At 42.0% G+C, this 19,460-nt stretch overlaps 2 protein-coding genes across 3 annotated transcripts in view; one reads left to right on the forward strand and one right to left on the reverse strand.

Moving 5' to 3' along the window:
• The first annotated feature begins 597 nt into the window (after nt 1-597).
• On the forward strand, nt 598-9,645 carry LOC139375412 (delta(4)-desaturase, sphingolipid 2). The gene is made up of 3 exons (XM_071117171.1): nt 598-718; nt 7,783-8,525; nt 9,335-9,645. Exons 1-3 carry the CDS (start codon nt 637-639, stop codon nt 9,476-9,478), a joined length of 969 nt encoding a protein of 322 aa, XP_070973272.1. The 5' UTR covers nt 598-636; the 3' UTR covers nt 9,479-9,645.
• Nucleotides 9,646-10,092: 447 nt separating this feature from the next.
• The window catches only part of LOC139375410 (ena/VASP-like protein), a 59,413-nt gene continuing 50,045 nt past the window's right edge, over nt 10,093-19,460 (reverse strand). The window contains exons 5-12 of one of the 2 annotated variants that reach the window (XM_071117170.1): nt 18,125-18,378; nt 17,317-17,420; nt 17,014-17,041; nt 16,736-16,766; nt 16,538-16,598; nt 13,093-13,150; nt 12,944-13,001; nt 10,093-12,210 (exon numbers count right to left, since the gene is read on the reverse strand). In XM_071117170.1, coding sequence (XP_070973271.1) covers nt 12,173-12,210; nt 12,944-13,001; nt 13,093-13,150; nt 16,538-16,598; nt 16,736-16,766; nt 17,014-17,041; nt 17,317-17,420; nt 18,125-18,378 — 632 coding nt within the window. In that variant the 3' untranslated portion in view covers nt 10,093-12,172. The remainder of the gene's footprint in view (nt 12,211-12,943; nt 13,002-13,092; nt 13,151-16,537; nt 16,599-16,735; nt 16,767-17,013; nt 17,042-17,316; nt 17,421-18,124; nt 18,379-19,460) is intronic. The other variant, XM_071117169.1, reaches the window with a different exon arrangement.

The following is a 19,460-nucleotide window of genomic DNA, read 5'->3' on the forward strand; positions in this document are numbered from 1 at the left end:
GTTATTTTATTGTGTTACTTTATATCATTTTTTAACTTTAGTTTATTTGGTGAATATTTTCTTAACTCTTTATTGAACTGTACTGTTGGTTAAGGGCTTGTTCGAAAGCATTTCACGGTGAGGTCTACACATGTATTCGGCGCATGTAACCGGACTAGTAACCGGAAGGTTGCAAGTTCAAACCCCGAGCTGACAAGGTACAAATCTGTCGTTCTGCCCCTGAACAGGCAGTTAACCCACTGTTCCGTCATCGAAAATAAGAATTTGTTCTTAACTGACTTGCCTAGTTAAATAAAGGTAAAATAAAAAAATGTGACAAATAAAGTTTGATTTGATTTGATGAATTGGGGTTGTTTATGTGTTTGTGCAATAAAGGATTCGTGAAAATGTATTACAATCCACGTGTATAATCAACTCATGCATCTTGTTGAGATTCATTTACAAAGTGTAAGTTATGCAACAATATTCTGTTATATCTATAATTATTTCAACTTGAAACACCCAATAATTACTATCGGCTGGGGAGGAGCTTTTTTGGTCGCACACCTTTCACCTTTACGGGTGTGTTTGTAAAGTAGTGTGTGTAGGTGAGGCACGCATTACCACTGCGCTCCCGCGGGCATCAAGAGCATCGAAATGGATAAGACAGGTGAACGGGGAGACTTTGAATGGGTCTACAATGATCAGCCTCATACTTCACGAAGAAAAGAAATATTAGGTAAGCTGTTGCCTTAAAACGTAAACGAAATAACTACGGTTTAAAGTAAAGTTGTACTGCTAATACAACGTTCTTGTCTTCTTTTAAAATCGTATCCGGTTTTACCTGTTTTCAAATGAATAGCTTACGTCTTCCCTGTCAAATGTCGCAACCATTTCTACAGACATCCTGGTTTGATTCCAGGCTGTATAACAACCGGCCATGATTGGGAGTCCCATAGGGCGGCGCACAATTGGCCCAGCGTCGTCTGGGTTTGGCCGGTGTATGCCGTCATTGTACATAAGAATTTGATCTTAACTGACTTGCCTAGTTAAATAAAGGTTACACAACCACCCATGCAGTGAAACTGGAGTTTAACACCCTAGCAGCATATGATTTATTGGAGTAGCCCAACTCATTCACCATGATGTACTGCAGAGATAGCCTAGTACTTTAGGCTATTTGCCAATGCTGAAACTTAAGGGAATATGGACTCCTATTTGTTTTCACAAGACAAAGCAGCCTACTAGATTTGCAAAACAAAACCACCTGTCCTACTTTTAGTTTCTTATGTTTTCATATTGTAATATTATCTTGTGTAATAAAAACAGCTTACACAGTAGAGGTGTTTGTGAATACAAGCACAATGAAACCAAGTGAATGCCAGTATTGTCATTATGATACTTGAAACATCGAAGCTGACAGTGATCAACAGTGGATCTCTTTCTTAAGACCCTAAATAAATAAAGTTATATAAAATGGAATGGCATCAAACACATGGAAATCATGTTTGATGTATTTGATACTAGTCTGCTCCAGCCATTAATACAAGCCGTTTTGCCCAATTAAGATGCAACTAACCTCCTGTGACGTAAACTGATCCTCCGTTTTATCTTTTTGACATGTAGAACAATGGGCAACATGGTGATAATAACAGGTGCAGCTGACTAAGCCCATTGACTTTGCTAGGTAACAAGACACATTCCCATTCCTAATGGCCCAATGTCAAAGACTGATGCAAAGGATAGCATGATAGTCACCAACCATTAAGTCACATGGTCAGACCCTCATACGAGCCATAAATAGAATAATTAGTCATTATATTTATATTCGTTCAATCCAGAATTCAGATGGTATGCTCTATCATTATACAACAGCTGTAATGCCCACACTGTGGTAATGTTGAAGGCACCACAAATCTGGCTTTTCAAGAGGGTCATTCCATGTCATTTGAGCAAGCCATGACATCCCACATCTCAGATTGTTCTGAAATCGTTTCTGTATTTAGAAAGAGATAGGATTAGCATTCCTGCAACATTATTTAGTTGAAATATAATTTGATATCTAAGAAATTAAGGTAATTGATTCCACCCAAATTAGCAATTTTTTACTTCTATGATTTATATAATATATCAATCAATATATCAATATACCTTACATCCGATTTGGATCAAACTTATTTTCTAACAATGAGTAAGACGAGACGTGAGTAATTCAAATAAATTGTAAAAGTTAGCATTTGAAACAGTGGCCAAGAACCAAAGCATATGTTGTTATCATACCAAGTCGATAGACTACAAGGTAAGGAAACCAACCGCAATTTTGTAATTTAGGTCAACTATCTCTTAAAACTTTTTGCACCTAATAGCAGGAACAGAACTGTCTATTGGTTGGAATCTGGATACAGGATGGGACTTAACCTCAATGACTCACTTCTTTGAACAGAGAGAAAAACATCACCCAATACCCACTGGGAATACATTATCCATACTCCTTGTCAGAGGGGGGATACTAATATTATCTGTTTCTAACAACATACATGATTTCAGTACAATCTGAGATGGCGGGTGTCAATTCTCTTTCTTGTGCTTTTTGAGGTGGAACGATACCCAATACATATTTTTGTTCTAGTGTCTTATTGGTCTAATATCTGAGCAATCAACATTTTCTCGAGCTCATCCTTGAAGTCATCTAACTTAAACACATGTTTTTTTTCAATGATTCATATGTGTATTTATAGGGGCGTGTTCCCCTTTATCGTTCCATTGGCGTGAATGAAAATACCAAATCGTGATCCGTTGCTTGGTTCCTAAATTATTAAAAGCTTTTGTTTTTATGATACCCTGTGCTGTCCAGCAGGACTGGAGACTGAGGAAATTAGGCTCACAATGAGAGAGGTGGCCAGCCGGCTGGTGGTGGTATTGTATCTTAGCCAGGGTGTTTTGGCTCCTTCACACCATACTGTTACGTACATAGACGTACTTTTCTGTTTCATTAAATTATTTTGTTTATCGATCAACCTCTCTCTATTTATTGAAATGTTGCTTGTCTAATGCTTTCAAGTATTTTGAGAAGTCATGTTTTTAAATTTGATCAATTAAGTTTACTTCCAAATCTGGGCCCGGTTTCCCAATAGTGATTTAAGGCTTAAGAGTGTTTTTTTTAACAATGCGTCTTTCCTGCAATGGTCGACGATGTAACATGCGTTTCCAAATACACTACGCAGAGAACGGTTCGTTGAAGCGTGTGATACTGATAGGATCGAAAGAAAGGGAACTTTGCTCTCGGATAAGCTTTCTTCATTCAAATCTTACCTCAACATTAGAATTCTTTCACAATACTACAATGACTACAGATATGCTCCTAGACAAATATTACCACCAACGGCTGCAAATATTGACAAGGCATATTCTAATGCTTACCCAACAAAATGCCTAAAATCACCGATTTAGCACATCATGTTTGGCTACACATTATGACAAATTATAGCCTAAAAGTAGCAAAATAGAACTCAATTGATTGAACATGAAATATTTTTAAATATGATTAAAATAGGCCTATATAGCCTACGGTTTATATTTTAATGCAGCCATCTCGGTTTTCATTTTAATCATATTTTTATTTGTTGCTTGTTTATCAATATTACCCATATACTGTATATGCACTGAGTGTACAAAACATTAAGAACACCTGCTCTCTCCATGACAGACTGACCAGGTGAAAGCTATGATCCCCTGATGTCCCCTGTTAAATCCACTTCAATCAGTGTAGATGAAGGGGAAGAGACAGGTTAAAGAAGGATTTTTAAGCCTTCAGACAATTGAGACATAGATTGTGTATGTGTGCCATTCAGAGGGTGGATGGATAACAGCAGAATTGTGCCTTTGAACAGGGTATGGTAGTAGGTGCCAGGTGCACTGGTTTGTGTCTGGCAAGAACTGCAACGCTGTTGGGTTTTTCATGCTCAACAGTTTGGTCCACAACCCAAAGGGCATCCAGCCAACTTCACACAACTGTGGGAAGCATTGGAGTTGACATGGGCCAGCATCCCTGTGGAATGCTTTTGACACCTTGAGTCCATGCCCCAACGTATTGAGGCTGTTCTGAGGGCGAAAGGAGTGCAAACTTTTTTACAATTGTATTGCAGTAGGGAAACACATTAGTTTTGCCCCAACATTATGAATTCCCATATTCTGTAATACACTTTTAGAGAACAGCTCAGCTAGACAGTGGTAAAGGGTGTATTTTGCATTTAAAACACATCACAGGTGGTTAGTTGAAGGGTCATTGGACCAATGAATGCAGGAAATTTAAAAGTTGCCGTCACATCACATCAAAAGGGCTTCTCACTCAAAAGTTGTGAATGATTTGATATCCCAGGCATGAAATAGTGGACAAATAATATAAATTGTAAGTTGGCAAATGGAAGGGAGAACTGTAGGTAGGTGAGACTATGGGTTTACTATGACATGTACAGTGTCTTCAGAAAGTATTCACACCCCTTGACTTTTGTCACATTTTGTTGGGTCACATTTTGTTGGATCACATCCTGAATTTAAAATGGATTCAATGTAGATTTTGTGTCACTGATCTACACACAATAATGTCAAAGTGGAATCATGTTTTTAGATATTTTTTACAAATGTTATAATAATTTTTGAATGACTACCCCATCTCTGTACCCCACACATACAATTATCTGTAATGTTCCTCAGTCGAGCAGTGAATTTCAAGCACAGATTCAATCACAAAGACCAGGGAGATTTTCCAATGCCTCGCAAAGAAGGGCACCTATTGGTAGATAGGTTAATTTAAAAAAAAAGCAGACATAGCTGTGGTTACTGCCAAATGTGATTGTATCATGTATTGACTCAGGGGGGTGAATACTTACAGTTGAAGTCAGAAGTTAACATACACTTAGGTTGGAGTCATTAAAACGTGTTTTTCAACCATTCCACACATTTCTTGTTAACGAACTATCGTTTTGGCAAGTCGGTTAGGACATCTACTTTGCATGACACAAGTCATTTTTCCAACAATTGTTTACAGACAGATTATTTCACTTATCACAATTCCAGTGGGTCAGAAGTTTACATACACTAAGATGACTGTGCATTTAAACAGCTTGGAAAATTCCAGAAAATGTCATGGCTTTAGAAGCTTCTGATAAGCTAATTGACATCATTTGAGTCAATTGGAGGTGTACCTGTGGATGTATTTTAAGGCCTACCTTCAAACTCAGTGCCTCTTTGCTTGACATCATGAAAAATCAAAAGAAATCAGCCAGGACCTCAGAAAGAGATTGTAGACCTCCACAAGTCTGGTTCATCCTTGGGAGCAATTTCCAAATGCCTGAAGGTACCACGTTCATCTGTACAAACAATAGTATGCAAGTATAAAAACCATGGGACCACGCAGCCGTCATACCGCTCAGGAAGGAGACGCGTTCTGTCTCCTAGAGATGAACGTACTTTGGTGCGAAAAGTGCAAATCAGTCCCAGAACAACAGCAAAGGACCCTGTGAAGATGCTGGAGGAAACAGGTACAGAAGTATCTTTATCCTCAGTAAAACAAATCCTATATCGACATAACCTGAAAGGCCTCTCAGCAAGGAAGAAGCCACTGTTCCGAAACCTCCATAAAAAAATCGAGACTACGGTTTGCAACTGCACATGGGGACAAAGATTGTACTTTTTGGAGAAATGTCCTCTGGTCTGATGAAACAAAAATAGAACTGTTTGGCCATAATGACTATCATTATGTTTGGAGGAAAAAGGGGGAGGCTTGTAAGCCGAAGAACACCATCCCAACCGTGTAGCACGTCGGTGGCAACATCATGTTGTGGGGGTGCTTTGCTGCAGGAGGGACTGGTGCACTTCACAAAATAGATGGCATCATGAGGGAGGAAAATTATGTAGATATATTGAAGCAACATCTCAAGACATCAGTCAAGAAGTTAAAGCTTGGTTGCAAATGGGTCTTCCAAATGGATAATGACCCCAAGCATACTTCCAAAGTTGTGGCAAAATGGCTTAAGGACAAGAAAGTCAAGGTATTGGAGTGGCCATCACAAAGCCCTGACCTCAATCCTATAGAACATTTGTGGGCAGAACTGAAAAAGTGTGTGCGAGCGTGGAGGCCTACAAACCTGACTCAGTTACACCAGCTCTGTCAGGAGGAATGGGCTAAAATTCACCCAACTTATTGTGGGAAGGTTGTGGAAGACTACCTGAAACGTTTGACCCAAGTTAAACAATTTAAAGGCAATGCTACCAAATACTAATTGAGTGTATGTAAACTTCTGACCCTCTGGGAATGTGATGAAAGAAATAAAAGCTGAAATAATTCATTTTCTCTGCTATTATTCTGACATTTCACATTCTTAAAATAAAGTGGGGATCCTAACTGACCTAAGACGGTGAATTTTTACTAGGATTAAATGACAAGAATTGTGAAACACCTTAGCCAAATGCATTTAAACTCAGTTTATGTAAACTTCAGACTTCAACTGTATCTAACCAAACTATAATAGTGTTTCATTTTCAATTAATAAAAATATATACTTTTTCTACCAATTTGACTTTTAAGTATTTTGTGTAGATCTTTGGAAAAAAAAAGACAATTAATTTTAATCCCACTTTGTTACACAACTGTGGAAAAAAAAAGTCAGGGGGTTTAAATACTTTCTGAAGGCACTATACAATATTGTTTTCCAGAGTTTCCTTACTCTTCGCATCCTGACTGGTTGCATCACTACCTGGTATGGCAACTGCTCAGCCTCTGACCACAAGGCACTACAGAGGGTAGTGTGTACGGCCCAGAACATCACTGAGGTCAAGCTTCCTGCCATCCAGGACCTCTATACCAGACGGTGTCAGAGGAAGGCCCTAAAAGTGGTCAAAGACTCCAGCCAACCTAGTCATATACTGTCCTCTCTGCTACCGCACGGCAAGCGGTACCGGACCACCAAGTCTAGGTCCAAGAGGCTTCTAAACAGCTTCTACCCCCAAGCCATATGATCCCTGAACATCTAGTCAAATAGCTACCCAGACTATTTACGTTGCCCCCCCCCCCACTCTTTTACACCACTGCTACTCTCTGTTATCATCTATGCATAGTCACTTTAATAACTCTACCTTCATGTACATATTACCTCAACAAACTGGTGCCCCCGCACATTGACTCTGTGCCCCCCTGTATATAGTCTTGCTATTGTTATTTTACTGCTGTTCTTTAATTACTTGCTACTTTTATTTCTTATTCTTATCCGTATTTATTTTAAACTGCATTGTTGGTTAGGGTCTCATAAGTAAGCATTTCACTGTAAGTTCTACACGTGTTGTATTCGGTGCATGTGACTAATAAAATTTGATTCAGAACAGTTTGCATGCTGATGTTATGCAAATGATGTGAAAGCAATGCGGCAGACCAAATTTGCATTAGCCAATGGGCTCGTCCAATTCTGAACAGGAGAAAGAAAATAAGTGCACGAACCAATCTGATGTCTAACCTCGAATCAACTTGTGTGAGAGAAAAAAACCCGACATAGAAACCGTTACAATGCAGCGAAACTGACCAGGGTCAGAATGTGTCTCATCTTGGGGCGGCAGGGTAGCCTAGTGGTTAGAGTGTTGGACTAATAACCGGAAGGTTTCAAGTTCAAACCCCCTAATCTGTTGTTCAGAACGACAGCCACTGTTCCTAGGCTGTCATTGAAAATAAGAATTTGTTCTTAACTGACTTGCCTAAATAAAGGTAAAATAAAATCTTGTGACTTATTTTTATTTTTTTTGTGTCCTCCTAAGCAAAATACCCAGAGATCAAGTCCCTGATGGGGCCTGACCCCCAGTTGAAGTGGGTGGTGACAGGGATGGTCCTCACCCAGCTTCTGGCCTGCTACATGGTCCACGACCTCCCCTGGAAGTGGGTGTTCTTCTGGTCATACGGCTTCGGCGGCTGCATCAACCACTCGCTGACCCTCGCCATTCACGATATCTCCCACAACGTTGCGTTCGGCAACAAGCTGGCACGCCTCAACCGCTGGTTCGCCATATGGGCCAACCTCCCCATTGGACTGCCCTACTCGGCCTCGTTCAAGAAGTACCACATCGACCACCACCGCTACCTGGGTGGCGATGGCCTAGATGTGGACATCCCCACGGACGCGGAGGGCTGGTTCTTTTGCACACCCCTGCGGAAGGTCCTGTGGCTCTTCCTCCAGCCATTGTTCTACGCACTGCGCCCTCTAGTGGTGAACCCCAAGCCAGTCTCCAGACTAGAGATGATGAATGCCGCTGTTCAATTTGCAGTGAACTTTGTGATATTCTACCTATGGGGGCTGAAGCCAATTGTTTACCTCATAGCCGGGTCCATTTTATGCATGGGTCTACATCCCATCTCTGGACACTTCATAGCGGAGCACTACATGTTCTTGAAGGGACACGAGACATACTCCTACTACGGCTCACTGAACCGGATCACCTTCAACGTGGGTTACCACATGGAGCACCATGACTTCCCCAGTATACCTGGCAGTAAGCTGCCTCAGGTGAGTTGAAATCTCAAACACAGTGTTGATAGCGGACCACCATTTTTAGGTCAACTATGATTTTAGGTAAATCCAATCTCAAATCTCAATGGACTACCATGATTTTAGGTCTGATATTAAATCTCAATAATGTACCATGATTTTAGGTCAACCAACCCCCCCCCCCCAAAAAAAAAAAATTATCACTGGTTTCAGATGTCTGTCTCAAGATAATGCTCTAAACAATATCCCCAATGAGAGAGTCATCAGATAGTAGATGAGAGAGGCATGTCAACCGCAGGAGGTTGGTGGCACCTTAATTGGAGAGGATGGGCTCGTGGTAATGCCCGGCGACGGAATTAGTAGAATAGTATCAAACACATAGTTTGAGGCCATTCCATTCTCTCCGTTCCAGCCATTATTATGAGTCGTCCTCCCCTCAGCAGCCTCCACTGGTTTCAACTGGAAGTATTGCTTAAAAGACTGGCCTGAATTTATAACTCATTAACTATTGGTGTAATGCCTGAGACAAATAGGATCTTTTTACACTTTCTATCCTCTACAAACAAGCACTCTAAAGTCAACTGTTGTGGATGTTTTTCTTTGTCCTCAGAAAATTCCAGAAAATGTGTGCACCTCCTATACATTTTTGTCAGTTGTGGGAAAGATGATTATACTCCTAAATGACAAGCCCTAGTGATATTTGCTGTTACCTAGGAATTACAATTCATTATCAACCTCAAATAATAAACTGACATGTTGCAGTCTGACATGACTTATGTTGGCTCCTCGTGCTGACAGAGTCCCCTCTGATATGTTATCTGTGCCAGGTGAAGAAGATGGCAGCAGAGTACTACGACTCCCTACCACAGCACACTTCCTGGACCCGGGTGTTGTGGGACTTTGTCTTTGATGACAGCATCGGCCCCTACACCAGGATCAAGCGGGAATATAAGCTGGTCAAGCAGGAGTAGGTGCCACATCAAAACACTTTCCCCAATATTCAGTGGTACTGATTGTCACAGTGAAACATTGGTTTCAGACAGTGGCACTCCAGGCTCCTTTTCACCTCGTTTTATCATGTGATTTACTTGACAATAGCACACGTGGGCAGGCAAAAGACGCAATGTCAATCATTAGGTTTACCATACTGTGAGTGTGCAGAACAGTGCAGAGAATGAAACATTAAAACTTACTTTGCAGTAAGAGGAGCTGTATTTCAGTGAAGCTCTGTTTGATGCTCACCACACAAGTTGTTTTTAATCAAGAAAATAAATAGATAATATTGCTAACAATGTTTCTAACAGAAATGTAATTGAATAAAAAGTTATGTTATTACATGTGTGAGGTTTCTGTGTGTGAATATAAATCTGTAATGCTAGAACTATGTAACAGGTATTTCTTTACAAGAGCTATTTTAAGAACAAAAGCACAACTTCTATATCAGGTTTTGTATAGCCTGTACGTGTACATTGTATATTTTTACTATTGTAACATCTGATGGAAAATGTTTTTAATTTTTTATTGTCATAATAATTGAAGAATGAAACACACCACTCCATACTGTAGACAGGAGACAGGTCTATGGTTTGGTTTAAATTCATTTACTTTCCGATTTTTTGAAATTTAATTCAGAACTTAGTCAAAGTGAATATGTCACAGCCGATATTAAATCATATTTTCCCCCAATATTTTTTTTCTCCTTTCATCACAAAAAACGTTTGAATTGATTTATGTATACTTTTAATTTATTTTGCAACTGGCTCCATTTTCACATATCAAATTCAAGTTCAACCTTAAAGTAACTGTCCAGTGAAAATCTCACTTTTAAATGTCCATATTCTGTTAAATCATATCCAAATAATGTTGATGACTCATCCTACACTCGTATGTGGCCAAAGCATAAATTGGAGAGAAAAAAAACCATAAAAAAAAACCCCACCTCAAACTTGTATCTCAAACAGATCGAATAAAAAAATGCTATTTCCTCATAGAGAATGATGTCATCTTGCCTCATTGGCTGAGCTGGCCAATCAGCGGTTTACTCGTGTGAATATTTTTAATGATCGGCATACACCCACACCAATCTGTTGTTAAGATACGCCCACACCATTCCAACACAGAAAAGGTGCTTTTTAACATGCGTTTTGTAATTTAAGTATTTCATTCATATTGTAATTATAGGTCATGTTTCATTGAAAACTGGACAGTTACTTTAAATAGCAAGGAGGATATTCACAAAAAACAAACCACCATTGTAAATGTACCACCATTTTGAAAACCCAATTTAAAAACAAAATGCATGGTTAATACACCGGACTAAACCATATAGACCAGGGGTGTCAAACAGGGGGAGAGGGGTTCCGGCCCGTGAGGGGTGAGGGGTTCCAATACCGTGAGGGGAGAGGGGTTCCTGTCCGTGAGGGCTGAGGGGTTCCGGTCCGTGAGGGGTGGTTTGAGTAAAAACAAAAAATATTTTTTTTGCATATTTTTTTATTTTTTTAGGTGGGGGGGGGAACTCAATATACAAAAATGACTAAAACCAAGTCAAAACTGTGTATAAATGATTATGGACCTACATTCATACTGTTTCTTGACTGTGTCCAACTCGCTAATAATCACCAAAATGAAAGCTAGACAATATGGCAGCATTGAAGCCCATTTTTGTTGGGGGGGGGGGGGGGGGGGGGGCGAAATTTTGACAGCAAGGAAATGTAACTCATTTTCATTGCGGCCCTCCGGACCTTGTTGAAGACCGCGTTTGACACCTCTGATATAGACTACTGTATGGGTTTCGTAGGGGCAGCCTAGGGATCATTTGATCTATTTTGGGAATACGTAGATGGTGAATTTACAGTTGTTGGTACGTTTTTTGAATGATCCCAAAATTACAGTGATTTTTTATACACCGGAGTTGTGTTTATTAGGGCACAAAATGGAACGTATTTTTAAAACGTTTTACAATGGAGAACGGTACTCCCTCCCCGGTTGTCAGTTTTCTTCCATTTGAGGCCCAATGAACACTGCCCTGTTACTGGTAAATAGATAAAAAGCTTTTTAAAAACTGAGGTCAGGTGACTAAAGCATAGTATGTGCCATACGTGCTGGTCAAACACCCAAGGATAAAGTAAATCATATAAAATATAAAAGTCTGATGTAATTGGTGTGCACGTTTCCTCTAGAACCCACCAATGAAGAACAACAGTTTGTCTTTTGTCTCTCTCTCTCTCTCTCTCTCTCTATATATATATATGATGGTATGAATAATAAAATAATCACAGTTTAAAAAAACAATAATAATAAAACAGTAAAAACTTAAGAAAACAAAAATATTTTCTATTGTAAGACTTAGAACAGACTGAGAGCTGCAAACAGGACTGTCTCGAAATGGGGGGGGGGGGGGGGGGTGAAAAAGGTGCAAGCGTCTATCCATCCTTCCGTCCGCACATCCTTTGTTCATGTAACCATTCTTTTCTCTCTCATTCACTTTCCTTCTCCAACTTTTTCTTCTTCTTCGCCTTTCTGTTCTGCACAGCAGACTCAATGTTGGCTCAACCTTTCTGCAGCGTCACAGCAATATTTTCACAGCGTCACAGAAATGTTGAGAACATTCCTTTCCAGCACACCTTCTAATCCTTCATACTCCAGCACATCCTCTTGTCCACTGATTAACATGTATGGATTCGACCAATTTCTTGTCTAATGGCTGAAAGAGGAGACAAAATGGAGAAAATAGTGCCTTGTTATTGTGTGTGTGCGTGTGCAGGTGTTGGGTAGACAGAGGATGGGGGGATGGATTATCACTGAACCTTTGTCTATTTCAAAAGGAATGGGGATTACTATGAATTAGTAAACACATCAACTGCATGCCTACCATACTCTTAGGACATACTTAATTAGGATATCTTTGTTAATTAGGATATCTTTGTTCATTAGGATATCTTTGTTAATTAGGATATCTTTGTTCATTAGGATATCTTTGTTCATTAGGATACCTTTGTTAATTAGGATATCTTTGTTAATTAGGATATCTTTGTTAATTAGGATAGCTTTGTTAATTAGGATAGCTTTGTTAATTAGGATAGCTTTGTTAATTAGGATACCTTTGTTAATTAGGATAGCTTTGTTAATTAGGATAGCTTTGTTAATTAGGATAGCTTTGTTAATTAGGATAGCTTTGTTAATTAGGATACATTTGTTCATTAGGATAGCTTTGTTCATTAGGATAGCTTTGTTCATTAGGATAGCTTTGTTAATTAGGATAGCTTTGTTAATTAGGATACCTTTGTTTGACCTAACTGAAACTAAATTTGACTATGGAAACTGTATAAAAAATGAATAAGAATGACCTTAGTTGGTTTGCAGGTTAATTTCACACTGAAGCAGTATGTGCCTTTTTTGAGTAACATAACCCAATGCGTTAACACTCTGTCGCCTACCATTAATGATCTCATCTTTCACCTTCTGCAATTCACGTACAACTTCATCCAAGATTTCCTGTGGGGGTAAAAAAAAAAAAACTTTTTTACATGTTCTGTTTCTTTCAGAATACTTTTCTTCCATGAACAATTGAAGAACAGTTTCATACCTGTTTCATCCTGTCGAAGTCTAGGTCTCCCTCACTAGTGCTGCCCACGGGTCGCACCCTGCAAAACCACATAAACAACAGGGATGATTTTAAATGATCGATAAATAGAAATTAGTTAGAACTTTCAGAGTAAATTACCCAAAATATACAGTACATAAAGTATATATATATTTTATATATAATATACAGTACATAAAGTATATATGTTTTTATATATAAAATATACAGTAGATAGTTATGTTTTCTCCAGCTAATGACAGTCACATCAACCTTCATGATTGATTATTAGTGTCACGCCCTGACCTTAGAGAGCCGTTTTATTTCTCTATTTGGTTAGGTCAGGGTGTGATGTGATGTGGGCATTCTATGTTTTGTTTTCTATGTTACTTTATTTCTATGTTTTGGCCGGGTATGGTTCTCAATCAGGGACAGCTTTTTCCCTCCTTTCAGTGTGGGTAGTTAACTTTGTTAGAGGCATCATTGCCCTGTTAAGCGCCACGGTCGTTTTGTATTGTTTTTGTTGGCGACATTCTAATTAAAAGGAATATGTACGCTCACTACGCTGCACCTTGGTCCACTTTTTACGACGCCCGTGACAGAACTACCCACCACCAAAGGACCAAGCAGTGTGGCCAGGAGAGGCTTTGGGGGGGAGGCACACGCGACTGTAGGCGAAGCCGAGGATGGAACCATAGCCAGTTGGGGTGAAATTGGAAGGGAGCGAAGCAGAGACAGTGAAGGAGTTGATGGAGAGAGCTATGAGAGAGCTGCTGTGTTGGTGCATGAGGCACCTCGGTCCTCGGTTTGATGTCACCTCAGTCAGCTCTCCATACTTGTAATGAGGTGTGTGCTAGCCATCTGGTAAAGACTGTGCCAGCCCCACGCACCAGGCCTCCTGTGTGCCTCCCCAGCCCTGCACGTCTTGTGCCAGCTTGGCGCTCCAGACCTCCAGTGCGCCTCCACAGCCCGGTGAATCCTGCGCCGGCTCTACGCACGTTTTTCCCAGTTCGCCAGGAAAACCCAGTGCGGCCTGTTCCAGCTCCCCGCACGTGCCGGGCTAGAGTGGGCATTCAGCCTGGAAGAGTGGTGCCAAGGCTACGCACCAGCTCTCCAGTGCTCCCCCACAGCCCGGTCTATCCTGTGCCTCCTCCACGGACCGGGCCACCAGTAGGTCTTCCCAGCCTGGTTCATTCTGTGCCTCCTCCATGGACCAGGCCTCCTGTAGGTCTCCCCAGCCTGGTTCATCCTGTGCCTTCCAGCTCCCCGCACGTGCCGGGCTAGAGTGGGCATTCAGCCTGGAAGAGTGGTGCCAAGGCTACGCACCAGCTCTCCAGTGCTCCCCCACAGCCCGGTCTATCCTGTGCCTCCTCCACGGACCGGGCCACCAGTAGGTCTTCCCAGCCTGGTTCATTCTGTGCCTCCTCCATGGACCAGGCCTCCTGTAGGTCTCCCCAGCCTGGTTCATCCTGTGCCTCCTCCACGGATCAGGCCTCCAGTAGGTCTCCCCAGCCTGGTGCATTCTGTGCCTCCTCCATGGACCAGGCCTCCAGTAGGTCTCCCCAGCCTGGTTCATCCTGTGCCTCCTCCACGGACCAGGCCTCCAGTAGGTCTCTCCCCAGCCTGGTGAGTCCGGGGCCCGCAGCGAGGGTGCCCAGTCCGGGGCCCGCAGCGAGGGTGCCCGCACCAGAGGCGCCACCAAAGTGGGGTGAGCCAGAGGTGGAGCGGGGTCTACGTCCCGCACCAGAGCCACCCCCCCCCCCCCCCCCCCCCTATAGGTTCAGGTTTTGTGGCCGGAGTCCGCACCTTTGGGGGGGGGGGGGGGGGTACTGTCACGCTCTGACCTTAGAGACGTTTTATTTCTCTATTTGGTTAGGTCAGGGTGTGATGTGATGTGGGCATTCTATGTTTTGTTTTCTATGTTACTTTATTTCTATGTTTTGGCCGGGTATGGTTCTCAATCAGGGACAGCTTTTTCCCTCCTTTCAGTGTGGGTAGTTAACTTTGTTAGAGGCATCATTGCCCTGTTAAGCGCCACGGTCGTTTTGTATTGTTTTTGTTGGCGACATTCTAATTAAAATGGAATATGTACTCTCACTACGCTGCACCTTGGTCCACTTCTTACGACGCCCGTGACAATTAGATGGACAGTATCTTATCTATATTACATGGTGTGGTTCACAATGTCAGGCAGCCATCCATTCACTGTTTAATACTGCCATTAAGCTGTTAAATTTACTGTATCACAAGCTTCCTCAATGCCATAAGCAAACACTCCCACGGTTTGTTTTCCCCTGATTAGGCTGATACACTAAAATATATATATGTGGGGTGTGCTTTATCTCTGTATTTAACTATGTCCATGATTCATTTGCCAAGCCTTTATCTTCTCACCAAATGGTCATTGCTATTTCTGGTTTCCCAACCAATTGAGCGCCTTTTGGGTAGTGTAATTTGGTGAAGGAAAAACTATTTATTTTAACATTATGTCATAAAGAGGACATGGTCCAACTTCCTAAAAACAAGTTTTCCCCATCTCAAAGTAAAAATAAATGACTAGTGCCAAATAAAGTAACAGGATGGAATATTTCTTAAATCCTCCATAAATCCCCTTTTTGACAGGGGGGAATGGAAGCTTGTGTGCAACAGGGAAAGGCAATTGAACGCAAGCTTCACCCCCAAAATGATTTGTTTAGGTAAACATTTCTAGCCTGTCTATCTTTGGGTTATGCTCGACCCGCTCAGTTTTCCACCAGAAAATGTCCAAAAAGAGTAGAAGCAGCTCACCATTAGGAATTCATTTAATATAAAAGGCTTTTACAATTCAATATTGGTGCACAATTTGTACTTTAAATACCAAAAGGGATGCAGAAGGCACTCGTGGTGGAACGACCCAGCTGGTAGTTGAATAACAATCATCAATGACAACAGGGTTGATAAGCCAAACAGTCATGACTTTACTTCTAGAAAATATATTTCCTCATCTCAGAGAACAGAATGCTTTGTACTATGATATGTAATATGAACCTCTCAATATATCCCCAATATTTAATAGTAGTGTTAGCCTGGTCCCAGATCAGTTTGTGCTTTTTAGCAAACCACTGCTATAGGAGTTGGCTAAACTACACAAACGGATCTAGAACCAGGATAAACAGTTACCATACCTCAGATTAGTAAATATATATCCCATATACCCCTTACATCCCTTCTCAATGGCCACTAATGGCCAGGTTTCAATCCAGACAGTGAAAGAATCAAGGCCTTAATAAAGGTCATGTTAAATTGAGCCGACATTTGAATTGTTTACGATCTCTGTGACAACTGCAACAACCGAAAAGGGCCAATCGGATTGAATCCAGGCCTAAATCTTTATTTTTAAAGTTTGGTAGCATCTAGGAAGGGTAGCTAATGGGGATCCATAACAAATACAAAAACAGATGATGTTCACCTTGATACCAGTGAGGCCTTGTCTACAGAGTTGGCTCGGTCCCATGGATTCTTCCCCGCATCTAGAGAGAAAGTGATAGAGAAAAAGCAAGCGAGAGCATCACAATTATAAGAGACTCACTTTATAAAGCACCCCGGCTCAATGCAGCCAGTAACAAAGATAATGGTCAGAAAAATGTGGAGGCAAGAGTGTGTTTACCTGTGGAGTTCTGCCCTGGCTTGGGATCCTCCTGTAATGGAAAATCAAAATGGATGGTTGGGGTGTGTGTGTGTGTGTGTGTGTGTGTGTGTGTGTGTGTGTGTGTGTGTGTGTGTGTGTGTGTGTGTGTGTGTGTGTGTGTGTGTGTGTGTGTGTGTGTGTGTGTGTGTGTGTGTGCAATCATCTTTATATTGATTGAATGCAATTATTGTAGCTGGATAGAACCACCCAGTTAAACTTTATAATTGATATTTATCAAATATGATCAAGTGAATTACCTCTTCAGGTTTCTCTGAGGCTTTCCGTCTGCAGGAAAAGCAAATTCAGGCAGTTAGAGATGATACAAAGCTAATGGAGAAGACAACTCCAGTCATGTTGCAAATCACTAGTGTATTTCACAGGCTAGTAGACTATCACATCAAGTTATACCATCTTTGTGATAATCTTCAATTAAAATCCTCAACTCCAGAATATTCTTTATCAAAATGATACACAGGTCTTGTGCTGTGATCGTTAGCATATGGATTTTCCGTTCAATTCAATTTCATCCGTTCCTTCACACACAGTTGTGTTCCTCTCACCTGCGTGCTAGAAGGGCGTTCATTTCCTGCATTAGCCCCTCCCCTCCACTGGAGCGGTTGCCATCGTTCTTGGCTACACTTGTTCCTGGTGGACTGTTCTCATCCTGAAGACACAACAATGGCCACCATATAAGTTCCCTCTTTATAGAAGCCAACCAACAGGTAATGTGTATATGTAATGGTTTGAATGTCCAAGCAGTTTTCACATAGATATGAGTGGTCTTGTTCAGTGGGGTAGACCATAATAAAAACATTTAAAAATGTATTGGAAAGGGGCCTCCTGGGTGGCGCAGTGGTTAAGGGCGCTGTACTGCAGCGACCCTGGGTTCGCGCCCAGGCCCTGTCGTAACCGGGAGGTCCGTGGGGCGACGCACAATTGGCCTAGCATTGTCCGGGTTAGGGAGGGTTTGGCCGGTAGGGATATCCTTGTCTCATTGCGCACCAGCGACTCCTGTGGCGGGCCGGGCGCAGTGCGCACTAACCAAGGTCGCCAGGTGCGGCTGGCTTCCGGGTTGGATGCGCGCTGTGTTAAGAAGCAGTGCGGCTTGGTTGGGTTGTGTATTGGAGGACGCATGACTTTCAACCTTCGTCTCTCCCGAGCCCATACGGGAGTTGTAGCAATGAGACAAGATATTAGCTGCTAAACAATTGGATACCACGAAATTGGGGAGAAAAAGGGGTAAAATTAAAAAAAAAATGTGGAAAGCAAAAATGAATGTTTCTTATCGGACATGTTCAGGTAGTACCTCCCTGTTTCAACATGTTTTATTTCTACTCACCGAGTCCGAGTCTAAGCTGAGATACTAACCCTTGCAACTTTGCGGAGTTTGGCTCCAGCCAGGGCAGCAGCCAGACCTGAGAGTGGCTGTGCCAGCTCATTCCCTGCCCCCTCTAAATGAGGCCCTCCGTGCCCTCCACCAACCGGTAGTGGGGGGGGCATGGGCGGTGGCACTGTGGCCGGAGGCGGGGGGCCCGGTGGAGGAGGGGGGGCCATAGGTGCCATAGGGGCAGGGGGAGCCACCGGTGGGGCCACAGCGAGCACGGCGGGGAGAGAAACCGGACCTGGGAAGAAACCAATAGACAGCATAGGTTCAGACTCCTCCTTGGCTAACACTGCTGGCAAGCACTTACTGGATAAATAGTCCTCAGATAAGAGCCATTGGATTTAAAATGAATCAAAAAGCAAACTACAGTAGCAGTTATGGGGACTGTTATTGTAGCTGATGGCTGAATATGGGGACTGTTATTGTAGCTGATGGCTGAATATGGGGACTGTTATTGTAGCTGATGGCTGAATATGGGGACTGTTATTGTAGCTGATGGCTGAATATGGGGACTGTTATTGTAGCTGATGGCTGAATATGGGGACTGTTATTGTAGCTGATGGCTGAATATGGGGACTGTTATTGTAGCTGATGGCTGAATATGGGGACTGTTATTGTAGCTGATGGCTGAATATGGGGACTGTTAGTGTAGCAGATGGCTGAATATGGGGACTGTTATTGTAGCTGATGGCTGAATATGGGGACTGTTAGTGTAGCTGATGGCTGAATATGGGGACTGTTATTGTAGCTGATGGCTGAATATGGGGACTGTTAGTGTAGCTGATGGCTGAATATGGGGACTGTTATTGTAGCTGATGGCTGAATATGGGGACTGTTATTGTAGCTGATGGCTGAATATGGGGACTGTTAGTGTAGCTGATGGCTGAATATGGGGACTGTTATTGTAGCTGATGGCTGAATATGGGGACTGTTATTGTAGCTGATGGCTGAATATGGGGACTGTTATTGTAGCTGATGGCTGAATATGGGGACTGTTATTGTAGCTGATGGCTGAATATGGGGACTGTTATTGTAGCTGATGGCTGAATATGGGGACTGTTAGTGTAGCTGATGGCTGAATATGGGGACTGTTATTGTAGCTGATGGCTGAATATGGGGACTGTTATTATAGCAGATGGCTGAATATGGGGACTGTTATTGTAGCAGATGGCTGAATATGGGGACTGTTAGTGTAGCTGATGGCTGAATATGGGGACTGTTATTGGATTCATAATAGGTATATACTTCCATCCACATTAGCCAGTGGAGTCCCCCCATTGTTGTCCAAGTGCCTTGCTCTTTGAGCTCTGCATGTACTTA

The sequence above is a fragment of the Oncorhynchus clarkii genome, chromosome 19 (genome assembly GCF_045791955.1).
Source record: "Oncorhynchus clarkii lewisi isolate Uvic-CL-2024 chromosome 19, UVic_Ocla_1.0, whole genome shotgun sequence".
Taxonomy (NCBI): domain Eukaryota; kingdom Metazoa; phylum Chordata; class Actinopteri; order Salmoniformes; family Salmonidae; genus Oncorhynchus; species Oncorhynchus clarkii.